General features: G+C 45.1%; 1 protein-coding gene across 1 annotated transcript in view; it reads left to right on the top strand.

Moving 5' to 3' along the window:
* The window catches only part of ABCA4 (ATP binding cassette subfamily A member 4), a 131,532-nt gene extending 125,152 nt beyond the window's left edge, over positions 1–6,380 (top strand). Inside the window, 3 exon segments of the mRNA XM_037500828.2 lie at positions 533–782; positions 2,355–2,441; positions 6,327–6,380. Of these exon segments, the coding sequence (XP_037356725.1) occupies positions 533–782; positions 2,355–2,441; positions 6,327–6,380 (391 nt within the window).
* Positions 6,381–13,915: the final 7,535 nt, after the last annotated feature.

Here is a 13,915-nt window from a genome sequence, read left to right as displayed (position 1 = left end):
GCACCAATGACCCTGGTTTTGACAGCCCCATTTGCTTCTGGCAGCTTCTTCAGAAAAGTGCTGCTGCTCACACTGGCCAGTCTCTTGAGAGGCCAGGCAGCCTTTGCCATCAGCAAATAAGCATTAGCCTCTCAAGTCTAATGCAGATGTGACCTCCGCATGGAGCTGAAACGAGCTTAGATTTCATAAGGTATGTTAGAGGAAAAGGAGCATTTCCAGCAGTCGGACCTGGGACACTGCTGTGTCCCCAGGACTGTCCCCAGGAGTGGTGAAGATGAATACACCTGCCCTCTTGACAAGATTTGTGACCCACTCTACCTTTCTGACATTTAGACCTCTAAAGGCTAATATCAAACAATCTCTCCAGGCTATCCTGGTATTTCATTTTCTCCAGCACACAAGGTGTGCTGGACCTCTAATTCATTAGGACCTCTAATCCCTAACATTTGGGATGAGTCTATTCCTTATTTGGGGTTGCCTTGGGCTGACTTCTAACAGAGGCCTCCCCTTCGCTGCCATGGGTGCCCCTTAGGTTTGGAGATGGCTACATCGTCACAATGAAAATCAAATCCCTGAAGGATGACCTGCTTCCTGACCTGAACCCCGTGGAGCAGTTCTTCCAGGGTAACTTCCCGGGCAGCGTGCAGAGGGAGAGGCGCCACAATGTGCTGCAGTTCCAGGTCTCTGCCTCCTCCCTGGCCAGGATCTTCCAGCTGCTCGTCTCCCACCAGGACAGCCTGCTTATGGAGGAATACTCGGTCACACAGACCACTCTGGACCAGGCAAGTGGCCCAGTGCCATGTGCAGAGCAGGGCCGGCTGGAGCCCGCACAAGAGGGACACAGGACAGGCCCAAGGTTGCACCTCTCTGTCCATTAGGGTAAAACCTGGTATAGCAGAAACTTTTCCAACACTGTTTCAGTCATCAGCCAGCCTCTCTGACTTGATGTCATCCTTCCCTCTACAAGAACTATCACATGTCATTTCATCCTTCCTGGCTTGTGGGGTGACTTTTTTCTTTTTTGCATAAGCTTTACTGATGCTTAATTTACGTGTATAGTTCAGTGAGTTTTAATAAACTTATATGGAGTGTGTAGGTTTTTTTTATGTGATCACTTTTTTATTGTGATAAAAATATGCACAACCTAGTTAGCCATTTTTTAGTGTAGACTCAGTGGCACGAAGTACATCACATTGTTGTACAACCATCACCACTGTTGATCCCAAGAAAGTTTACATTTTTCCAAATTGAAATTCTTTCTATGAAACAATAGTCTTCTCTAATACCCCCAGCTACTGTTTTCACTGTTCACCTTTCTGTGGATTGTTCCATGTACATCGCTTAAGTAGACTATGTAGTATTTTTCCTTTCATATCTAATTTAACATAATGTCATCAAAGTACATTCATGTTGCACATGTGTCAGAATATCTCTCCTTTATAAGGCTGAGTAATATTCCTGTGTGTGTGTGTGTGTGCACGCGCGCATGCACGTGCGTGCATACATATTGTTTTATCCCTTTATAAGGACATTCTGTTTATTCCTTTGCATGGACATTTGTTTCTGAGGTTTTTCCCCTTGTTTGTTTTTTTAAAACTGTTTAATAAAGCAGTATAAAAAGGCGAGTCTTGGGCCTCCCCTGGTGGCACAGCAGTTGAGCACTGGGCTGTGAAGCTGCCCACAGCTTCTAAAGCACCGGTTCTATCTCCGACTGCCGGCAAGGGTCCCACATGGTGCGCAGACCTCTCCTGCCACACCTGCTGCTTCCCTCAGCAGTGTATTTCATCAGTCTGCCTGCTCTGCTCCCCGCTCTGGCTCTGGTGAATTCTCTCACCCTCCCGTGCTTCTGACTGTACCCAGTGCTTGTATAAATAAATAAATCTTTTAAAATAGAAAAAGGCGAGTCTTCATTCCTTCGAGGAATTACTAACTAGCACCTCCTTGTCAGCTGTGAGCAGTGAGGTAGGAGCAGGTGTCATGTCTACATTGCACATTGAGTAAGAACAGAACAGAGAAGAGAGTGGCTCCTTCCTTTTTTTTTTTTTTTTTAAGTTTCTTCTGAGAGGCTTAGAAGGACCCTGCTAGCTGAGACTCTGCCTTTCCTTGTTTAACCCAAACTCAGTGGCCCAAGTCCTCCCACAGATCTCTTTGACTTATCTAAGAACTCTAGGGTACACTGGTGGCCTGTCCAGGGCACTGGTGTCCAGACTGCCTCAAGTGGGCCAGCCCCTGGCAGAACACCAAACTTCAGCTGGGCTGCATGCTTACTGGGCAAGATAGAAGGCAAAGTAATGGGGGAGAAGGGCTGTTTTTCTGGAAACACCTACCTAGTGTTGCTGTTCTCTTGCCTCCAGGTGTTTGTGAACTTTGCTAAACAGAAGACTGAGATTCATGACCTCCCTTTGCACCCCCAAGCTGCTGGCGCCTGTTGACAAGCCAAGGTACCCCTGCTGTTGCTTCTCAGCCCACTGCCTGAGGCAGCCCCTCGGCTCAGGGGGTCTTCCGCTGGGCCTGAGGGCCCCCTGGACACAGATGTGACTCTTTCAGAGAACCCTACCCATTCCATTTCTCCATCGTTCCCTCTGGTTCCGTCCATGTCTCCCCCACCCCCACATCCCTGCTACTCCTCACCAATTCTGTGCAGTGTGGTTCAGTCAGTGGTTCTGTGGGTTCCTCTTATAATCAGGAAGCCAGTGGATGGTATAAGAGTGTTTTGAAAAGAACTTTCTCACATGTTTTTACTAACAGCAATAAAAATTTGAAAGTTTTTATGAGAAGGGAATGAGAAGGAATGTTGAGAGAATACTATCATGTGTTTGGTTGTTGAGCTCTGAAAGAAGGGAATTAACTGGCACACCATTTCTATAGTGTGTACATGTGGTTAAAGGGTTATTGTCTGTTTTAGGAAAAGGGCACTTTGTTCTCTATTAAAATACCAAGATGTAAAAGAAGACGCAATAGAAGGTATATATCCTAGCCCTTCTTTGTTTTGCATAGAAGAACTGGGGTGTAGGTCAGAGGTGTGGAGGGGGATGAGAAGATTCATCAGAGACAGAGTAGGGAACAGAACAGGCAGATCTCCTGAAATACATTGCTGAGGGGAGCAGCAGGTGAGTCAGGAGAGGTCTGCTGTGCCATGTGAGTCAGCTCCCTGGCTGGGGATCAAACTCAGGCCATGGAGGTTACGACACTGAGATTTAACCCTTAGGCCACCAGGGAGTCCCTTTAGTAACTCTTGGGATCAGTGTTTCCATGTTCCTACCCTGGCACAGTGCCTCACATAAGGACATGCCCTTCTCAGTGATCTCAGCGGTGGGGCATGGGGAGGAAATGTGCAGCATGTCCTTGAATAACACCTCTTTGTTTAACATTGATGAGGAAGAGTCTATGCTGACATTAACCATAACAACATCACACAAGGACGGGCTTCCTCGAGCTTTCACTGTGTATCCGCTCACTTAAAGACTTGGTTTCAAAAATCTGCCAATGACATTAAAAACTTGTTGTACTGGTGCCTACTCCAGGATCCAGGTGCCTTGACTTCAACCTGGGATTTTAAAGAGATGAAGTCATTCAGCCGTTCTCTCCTGACTAACCTGGAGAATGAATCAAACAAAATCAAAACATTTTTCCAATAAGTACAGATGTGCAAAACCTTATTTACCATAAAGTTCTCATTCCTCCCACTAGTTTCATGATTGCAAGAAACCAAATGTCTTGAATGCTTGAAATACTCCTTTCCAAAGCTGCACCTGCAATGAATTTTTCCCTTTCTTCTTGACTATGTGGCAAGGTTGATTTTGCCCCACGTCCACCTAGAGGATTCTAAAATGCTCATGTGAAGTTCCCCATCCAGGAAGGGTAGTTTTGCTGAGATTTTCCAGGCACTTTTTCCTCAATTATAGATCTTATAGTTGCTGATTACACCAGTAGAAAATTATTCTTAGAAAACATAATTGGGTAGCAAAAATATTTACTGGAACTACCAATGGTTTTCCTACACCTTTGGTATGTTCCCTCATAAAGGGTTAATACCAGGTGTCTCTGAGCCAGGTGAGGTCTGATCTATAATCTGCAGCAGCTAATCCCAAATTTTCCCACCTTCTTGGATAAGACCATTTTTCAAGTGTGTTTGTCACACTTTAGCAAACAAGTGTGAGAAAACTGCTACATATTTACTCTATTGGTATCTTTTTCATAATAATTGCACGACTCAAAACTAACCTGACTTTATGACATATTAACTTTATAAAGGTTTGCAAACATGCTTCTGCATAGCATTGCAAACAAGTGTCATGAAGCGAGAAGTAAATACATTCTTTTTTATATCATATACTTTAAAATGAGCTTCCTTAAAGTAACCTACAAAAAAGAAAAGGATTGTTTCTCCCACTGAGTTCTGGAAACATCCAGTTGCCCCCGAACAATGTGAGTACAGCTTTAGAAAATACCAGAAGCTGGCCACCCATTTGTGAGCAAGGACTACATAACATTTCCTTATCTCGAGTTCTGTGTGTCTGCTTAACAAGAATGCTTTAAGTTCTTAAAGGATTTCATCCTGGAAAATATACTGGGGATAAGGTTTTGTGAAATCTCACCACCTGTTTTAAGAAACAGGTGAGGGGGGCCTCCATGGTGGTACAAGGAGTTAAGTCTCAGTACTATGAAGCTATCAGCAGTCATGAGTTTGATCCCCAGCCTGGGAACTGACCCACATGGCACAACAGACCTCTCCTGTCTCACCCACTGCTCCCCTCAGCAGTGTGTTTCGTTCAAACCACCTGTTCTTCTCCCCACTCTGTCTCTGGTGAATCCTTTCACACACACCCCACACCTCTTGTCTACACCCCAGTTCTTGTATGCACAAATAAATCTTTAAAAAAAAAAAAAGAAACAGGTAAGGGTTAAGGTTCTATCAGATGATTAGTACATTTAGATGCATCCTAAATGGAATAGTAATTGAGTGACCATCACATATGTGTTTTCCAAGATCCGGAACAACTCAGATCAATTTTTGATCCTAGCTCTTACACAGTGTTATTTTTTAACCTCATCTTTATCCTAGTCCGTTCATTTCAGAACAATCTGTAACCTTGATTGGCATCCTAGGCCAACCTTGAAGAATACTCTCAGTCCCAAATACCAGATTAGTCATCTTTAAGGATGTGTGGTTTTAAGCCTGGTAATTGGGTAAACCACATTTTATCTAGACTGGGCAAGCCTTCATCCAGCTCCCTCTTCATCCCCTTCCCTCCATGTCCCCAGCTGGGTGTTGGTTCAGGAATTCAACTTCCACCTTCTAACTGAAGACCAAGTCTCCTCAGCTTGAAAGGTCACACTGATGTCCTCTTCTCCAGGAACTGGACCTCAGTGTCTCAGCTTTGATCTGGAACCTGCTATCCTGAACCCCAGCTCCAGATTCTTCCCATCTGCCCATCCCCAAGTCATTTCTTCATGCTTCCTGGGAGCCACTTCTATAGAAAGAAGGAACTCTCTCAAGGATGAACTAAATTATGACTTCTGGACTTTCTTTCTCTTGGGCTAAAAACTATCACAATGACACCATGGCAGCCTTGGGAAACAGCACAGAAGGTGTAGCTTCTAAGATGTCAGCACGTTAGCACATGGGCACGTGAGTCTGTAACATCTGGGTAGTAAGAGGAGCTGGAAGGATATTTTCCAAGACAAGGAAACAAACACAGCCTTAACCTCGGCCATCGGGCAGCAGCACAGCACCCTCCACTGAGCTTCCTTCAGAGCTTGGTTGATGACTTATTTTTTAAAATCTGAAAGATGTCACACCATCTCTTTAGAAAACCATCGTGACCAGTGTCCACCTACTTTCCTTCCACAGGTCTGACCTCCTTTCACGCTACTCATTCACTGCAGCTCGAGAGGAATTCGAAACAGCTGAAAGCGCGGGGACCCTTGCCTCATGGTCATCTGATCAGACCGGCCTCACAAGTATTCCCTCGCCAGCAGAAACATACAATAATACGGAGCATACAGCACACTCCGAAGGGGGCTCTTCCAGAAGGAAACCCAAACTAACTTCCTCACCTGGTATACCTGATGGTGAAACTGACCCAGTCAAAGGAATTCAAAACCCTTCTCATCCACACTGCAGCAATAGAAATCTGTCTATTCTGCTCATCTTTGACCTTGATAACACTCTCATTTCAAGTAGACTTCTGTGTGTGTCTGTGTGTGTGTCTGTGTGTGCACGCCTGTCTTTTATTCCATTTTTAAGGAGAAAATAAAATGTAAATGTGCTCATCACAAACCATCCGGATTCACTGATCTCCTGCTGTCGTCATCTGGTATAGTTTCGGAACATCTTTGTGAAGGTGTGGGCTCCTGTCCCGTGTGAGCTGCTGTAAGGGGCTTCCTACAGGAGAGCTAGTCGCGCGGTGAGATTTCACAATGCTCAGGTGAAGTGAATGGAATATTCTTGAAGTTTGTAAGGTAAGTGAATTAATCAAGCTTTTTACGCCACTAGCCTCTGTGGCTACCACCTGCAGCCTTGATCGTGTTGATGCAGAAGGCACTTCGGAGCATGCATGCAGGGCATGCCCGCCTGATTGTGGACACCTGGAGTGTGGGTGTGCATGCATGTGTAAGTGTGCACACCTGAGCCTAGAGGTGAGGCTAAAAGCAGTGGCAGTAAGAGGACAAGCAGTGTGACTACAAAGAGGTAAGACCACGAGAAAACACGTGAGTGAGAACACCAGAAAGAGCCCATAGACAGAGCACGAAGATTTGCAGGGGGCTGGGAAGCTCGTTGCTTGCCTGACTCCCGGGCTCCCTCATGCCCAGCCCAGGTCTGTTTCCTTACATGCCAGCCTTCCTTCCCAGTGGGCCTGTGTCCCTGCTTCCCTGAGAGAGCATTAAAGCCTGAAAAATCCACCAAGGGCTCCAGGACTCTCTATCCATCTGCCTGAATCGATAGCAAACCTGCCCTGTGCTTCTGGCACTAGAATGTTCCATGTCAAATCTGCTCGTGGTAAACCAGCTTCAACCACAGGAACAACCTCAAGGACTCAGGACTGCAGAGACACAGATGGAAGGCTGCTGGGTCCTCGAATGTGTGTGGAGCAGAGCCAGCATACAGACTGCTCCCAGATCAACAGGCGGCTCAAGTTGCTGTCGGTGTAGCTTTAATAACTGCAGTGATGTGAAAGGAATACCATTTTGGGGCAACACTTCCCACTCACTAGATGGGATGCTGCTTGATTCATGAATGTTTAATTAAACCAAAGAGCGGGGGAAATATTTTAGATTCATCCAACAACCAAAAATAAGTTTCTCCACTGAAGCCCATGATCTTTCCAACAGACCGTAGGTCCTATGCATTGGCAGCAATGGGGCCTGGGCCAGCCCCAGGAGGGAGCTTGACTTAGAAAATAAACTGCTCTCTGTGCCAGGTGGGAGCAGTGCATTCCCTCCAAGAAACTCAAGCAGCTGTTTAGGAGGTTAAAGTTCCACAGAGCAAGCCTGGAAACCCTTGTGCAGAATTACAGGTGTCCCCAGAATGCCCAGAATCCTTCCTGCAAGCCTTGAACAGGCTGTCAGGAGCTGGGAAACATCGCCTCACTAACTGGAATGCTTGCTTTAGGAGGCCCAATAAAATCTCTAGACCTGAAAACCAGCTGGGCCTTGTCATGTGGAGCAGGGGAAAAGATTGTTTATCAAGCAGGATGGAAACTCTGTACTGTCATCTAGTTCCCAGCAAGGCTACAAATAGCTCCAAAGCATGATAGCCCCAAATCCAACCAGCTACTCAGTGGATAAGAGCCAGGGATCAAAGATCATTGTTACATAACTCAGCACATGGCCCATAGCAGACACGAACGCACACACACACTCACACACACACACACATCTTTCTTTGGCAATAGGCCTTGACTTTCATAACTGCATTGTAGGGGCAGGATGGGCACAGTGCAGGATCTCTATGACTCGAGCAGATGGGGTAAAGGAGGATTCCTGGAGCCCTCGGGGGCTTTTGCAGGCTTTTATTGGGATTTACCAGGTACATGGCAGGCAGGGGTCCCGGGGAGCTGGGGACTGGAGCCTGCTAGCCTCCCAGACCCCAGCAAGTCTTCACTCTTTCTGGGCTCTCCATAGTTCTCTCGTGGCCTCTGATTCTCTTTCGTTCTGCTCTGCTGGTGGGTCTTTGGCGTCCCCGTGACAACGCCCTTATAAGCCCAGTCTCAGCCCAGGTGAATCCCATCTACGCATGCCCATACCCTACCCCAGGTGCCTGCCATCAGGCATGCATTCAGGACCACAGGGTTCCATCATCACTCCTAATGGCAGGAGGGCAAAAAAGCCTGATACTTTACTTACCCTACACACATTCTATCTGAATTTGCTGAGGAGTTTGGGTTTGGTTTTTTTCTAATAACTACAATTAATGAATGTCCATGCCTGATATTCCTATTTATGCAGTGAAAAGTGGACCAGCTACATGAAGGTGCTCAGAGGGAAACTAGGGTATCTGACTACAGACCTTGCAGAAAGGAATTTAGAATTTGTTCAAGGATTCATCTCTGCAGCTCAGAAGATATTTTCAGTAATTAGCATTTTCAACATTTAGCATGTTTCCAAGAAAAAGCCTGAACACTTTCTTGGAGTCAGGTTTTTTTGTTGTTGTTGTTTTTAAAAAGGAAGATTTCAGGAATTTGCCCAAGGCCAGAGGAGACTCAAAGTCAGAGCCAGGATCAGGCCCCAGTCCTGTCTTTGCCCATGCTCACACCTTCCTCCCTTTTAATTATGAAGAACAGCAGAGAGACCAACCTCAATGAAAGGCCAAAATCACATGTATACACATATTCAATCCTCTTCTCAAAACCACGGTATTTCTACCATTACTGCAAAAGAGCTGGAAGGAAGGAAGGAATGAGATATTTTGCAGTGCTGAACACACTAATAAGAAACAAACCTTGGGACTGGACCAGCAGTGCAGGATGGAAAAGGGATTTGAAATGACCACGGAGACCAAGGGTGACTGTATACCACCCAGAGGCCGCACACCCCAAGGTCACAGACAGCAGAGCAGGGAACCCCAGGACAGAAGCTGAGGAACACAGGAAAACTTACCTTCACTCTCCCCTTCAATAGTATGGTTCCATGGGAAATCCCATGAACAAACATTGTTTCACTCAACCTTTTGATGAGGTGAAAAGAACTGGCAGACACTGGCCAGACAGGAAATAAAAAGACAAAAGGATTTAAGAAAACTGGGGGAAAAAAAAAAGCAGGGGTGGTGAGGTGTTGGAATAAACACTTCAGTGCTGATACTGGGGCTGCAGGAACAGACGCAGTACATGCAGGGGGGCCAGACATGAACTTCTTGTCAGATTGAGGTTGAAAACAGGTGTGTGGAGTTGAAGAAGCACTGGGCATTTACGGACCGTATCCTCTGACAGAGACGGCCACACAGGAAAGAGGCTCACAGGGGTGCTCCTGAAGCTTCAGACATGCCCACTCACAGGCCCACCATTTCACAATTTGTCTTTATTTGGGGGCAAGAGATAAAGAGGGGGAGATGTATAGTCGGTGAGAGCAGAAAGCGGGATGGTGGCCCTTCTCACCACCAAAAGCTTTCATCAAAAGCTGTGGTCGGGAGCAGCATCAGCAGAGGCTGGAAGAAGAAAGCTTTTTGCTCTGCCCCCTCACGGTCATGTGAAAACAAATAGTCAGCTGTCTGCAACCCACAAGATGGCCTTCACCAGAACTAACTGTGCTGGCGCCCTGACCTTGGACTTCCAACCTCCAGAACCGTGAGAAATTATTTTCTGTTTTTGTTTTTTATTTATTATTATTTTAAAGGGGGAGAAGTAGAGGGAGTCTGGTAAAAAAAATTCTATCAAGGAGATCCTGAACATCGTGCCCAAATCCCACCCTCCCCTGACATCACTGACAGCTATGCTTCAGTGACCTACCCAAGCAAGGCCTTTATGATAAAACCTCATCACGAGAGCTGTCCCAAGAGCTCACTCCCAGAGCTGGCCAGGCTAGCCCTGCCTTTTCCAAACCCCTCAAGGTTCTTGGTCCACTTTGTCTAGCTCCTAACTCTTAGAGACCGAGTGTTCCAGCCCCTGCTCCAGGGCTGCCTTCAGGATTTGGTGAGGTTACTAGATCTTTGGGGTGCCAACCCTGGGAACACCTGGCAGTGCTCACCCCAATCTATCTCCTTTTTCCTTGGCGGTCCCAGGATAGAACATCTATCTTAGTTTCAGCCCCTGGTTCCCTGGCTCCCCACTGTAACCCACTCATCCAACAACCTAATCTTCTAACTCCAGCCCCAGGAATGTGGTTTTGCACGGTTAGGAAAGGCTACACCCCACTTACCCTTCCATTATAATTTATTGCATATGTTGTCCCTAATTATTTCTAGTAGAGTCTATGTGATTAATTCCATAGCCTGGATTTTTTTTATTTATTCCTTTATTGTCCTTGGGAAGCCAAAATTTAAAAACAACTATCACTGTTATTATTTGGGTTTTATTAAGACATATTCAACCCAAGTAGCCCCAAGGCTCATGCCTCTCCCTTGAGAATGTAATGCATTCTCATCTGTTTCTGAGCCCTCCTAAGTGCCAGAAAGCACAGTAGACACTGGGAAACCAAGGACAAGACAGGAACCCCATTCTCATGATGTTCATAATCCAGTGGAGAGAAAGACAGTTACCCCAAAGGTGATGACTCTGTGTATCACTAAATAGAGGTGTGCCTAATCTAAAGGAGATGATGACTGAGCTCATTGTTAAGAAGAATGAAAGAATAACAAGAAGAAGAAAAGAAAGGAGGTGGGAAGAAGAGCAGGGGGGCGCCTCTTGGAAGTGAGAGAGAACCCCTAATTCTGTGAGTTGCATCAGTTTGGCCAGAAGGGCGCATGTGCGATGGGTAGGTGCTTTGGGGAGAATGAGAGGATAGAGTGGGGTAGAGCTGCATCCGGATGGACCTTGTCCTTCAGGCTAAGCAATTTGGACTTTAATGTGTAATGTATTTTAGTTCTCAAACTTCAGTGTACATAAGGATCAGAGTGGTGCGGGCTTGTTTTAACTCTGCTTCCTGAACCTGCACATAGAAATTCAGATTCATCAGGTCAGGGAGTGGACCCAGGAGTCTGCACTGAATAATCATTACCTTTGCTGGACTGGTTTGATGCAAAGGATGGTTGTACCACTCTTATCCAGATCCAGCTGTAGGAGACATGGAACCACAGAGAGTCAGAGTGATCGGATCTATTTCAGAAAAATCACTCAGGCAGAAAGTATCCCATATGTGCTCACTCAGCAAAGCCCCCTAATCCATTGGCAATTCTCCAACAACTTTCAGCTGCCTGGAAGCTGCAAAGCTTGGAGTTGGGTCTGAAAGAGACAGTATCTCGTTTGGACCTTTTATAGTCCACTCTGCAGTCCGGGGCACTACAGAGTACTGGTTGTGAAGGCCTGGAAACAGTGCTTCAGATCCACTGATGGATTTCTGCGTTCTAGAGGACAAAAACTCTGCTGGGGGCTGGAATCTGGATGAGATACATGTCTAGTTTAGTCATGTTCTGGAGTCCCTGACAGGACTGAACCTGTGCTCATTTGGTTAACAAAATCTTATGGAGACATTCATATACATGAAATTCATATTCTATCATTCTATTCTTTCACATACATGAAATTCATTTTATGTCATTCAAGTCTAGATATTGTCATCCCTACTTCAATAAGAAGATTAACCTGGGACATAGAGAGATTCAAGATCACAGAAACAACGGGCAGTAGAGTTCTGGGGTTCACCCACCCTGCCAATTCCCATATTCTTCCCACTATAATTTCTACCCACCACACTACATCAATATGTACCATGGTTTGCCACCTTGTCCAGAAGACACAGCTGCCTCTTGTTCTCATAGTTAAGAATGTCATCTGGTGTAAACAAAAAGTACAAAAAAACTCAGCTTGTTGGTTATGTGTTCTAGAGGTCTGAGTTCCCCTTTATACCAATGCCTTTATGGTCAGAACCAAAGGTCAGAGTAGTCCTCTGCCATGCCTGTACATGTTCCAAGTGCTCTCAGCTTAGGGACACTACTCAGAAGCACATGACTTGCTTTCAGACACCAAATAACAAAAGTGAATTTCAGATCAATATTTACAAACACAGACACACAGAGCGAGCTTGATTTATGATTGCAACAGTCATATAAAAAGCTTTACTTGCACCTGGCTGGTTCACTCAAAGATTGTATTTCAGATGCATTGGACTGAGTCCTTCCCATTCTCAAATCATCATCTGAGTGTATAAACTCTGGTTGCCCCAAGCTGTATTAATCATGTTGCAAAGGCTGTGACTTTGTAACACACCCATGGCAAACAGAAAATATTTAAAACATAATGGGAGTGGCAGGAACACTACTATTTGTCAAGCTCCTATTATGGACTAGAAGCCTTCAAAATAATCCTGCAAAGTAGTTGTTCTTATCTTCACTTTTTTTTTTAAAGATTTATTTATTTATGTGTACAAGAGCTGGGGTACAGGCCAGAGGTGTGGGGGTGAGAGGATTCACCAGAGACAGAGTGGGGAACAGAACAGGTAGACTGACAAAATAGGGGAGCAGTGGGCGAGTCAGGAGAGGTCTGCCACACCATGTGGATAGCTCCCTGGCTGGGGATCAAACTCGTGCTGTAGTGGCTGCAGATAGCTTCGTAGGTTGCATCTTAACCCCTTGTGCCACCAGGCAGGCCCAACCCCCACGTTTTAGATGAAGCCACCCAAGCTCTGAGAAATTGAGTGATCTGTTAAGTTCATATAACCAATGAGACATAGTAGGATATGAACCCAAGCCTGTTTCTCTTAGCACACATTGAATCTCTCTTTTTTTTTTTAAACTATAATTTACTCTTCCTTGCATGATGGTGAAGCTCTTGACAAGGAAAAAATAGCCACAACTGAATATTCATTCATAAAAACAATGGAGTAGCTCCATAGTCCAAGCATAACACTATGATATGGACATCACAATCTGGTAGGGAAAGCACCTGCAAGAAATCAGGAATTGTTGTCTCCAGAAGCAAGAAAAACAGCAAAGAAGATAAACAACTGGGACTACATTAAACTAAAAAGCTTCTGTACAGCATAACAGACATAACCAAAACAAAGAGATATCCAATGGAATGGGAGAAAATATTTGCACTCCATACAACAGAAAAGGGACCGATGTCAAAGATCTACAAAGAACTTACACAACTCAACAAAAACAAAGCAAACAGTCCAGTCAAAAAATGAGCAGAAATGCTGAAAAGACACTTCTCCAAAGAAGAAATGTAAATGGCCAACAGGCATATCAAAAAAATGTTCAGCATCACTTATTATCAGGGAAATATAAATCAAAACCACAAAGAGATACCACCTCACACCAGTGATAATGGCCCATATTAAAAAAAAAAAAAAAAACTGGCAACAACAAATGCTGGCAAGGGTTTGGAGAAAAAAGGAACCCTCTTACACTGCTGGTGGGAATGTAAACCGGGCCAGCCACTATGGAAAGCTGTGTGGAGTTTCCTCAAAACACTAAAAATGGTGCTACTGTATGACCCAGCGATTCCACTAGCAGGAATCTATCTAAAGGACACAAAAGCACTAATTTGAAAGGAAACCTGCACTCCTTTGTTTATTGCAGCACTACTTACCATAGTCAAGATACAGAAACAACCTAAATGCCCCAGTACAGATGAATGGATCAAGAAGATGTGGCATATATACACAATGGAATATTACTGATCAAAGAAGATAAATTCATGCCATTTGTGGCAACATGGATAGAGCTGGAAGGGATTATGCTCAGTAAACTAAGTCAGAAGGAAAAAGAAAAATACCAAATGGTTTCTCTCAGAGGTGGAGCATAGGAAAACCAAAT

This window comes from Talpa occidentalis, unplaced genomic scaffold, assembly GCF_014898055.3.
Source record: "Talpa occidentalis isolate TD23 unplaced genomic scaffold, MPIMG_talOcc4v2.1 talOcc4.9, whole genome shotgun sequence".
Lineage (NCBI taxonomy): Eukaryota > Metazoa > Chordata > Mammalia > Eulipotyphla > Talpidae > Talpa > Talpa occidentalis.
The sequence above is the reverse complement of the archived record's forward strand: the minus strand, read 5'-3'. Positions and strand labels throughout refer to the sequence as shown.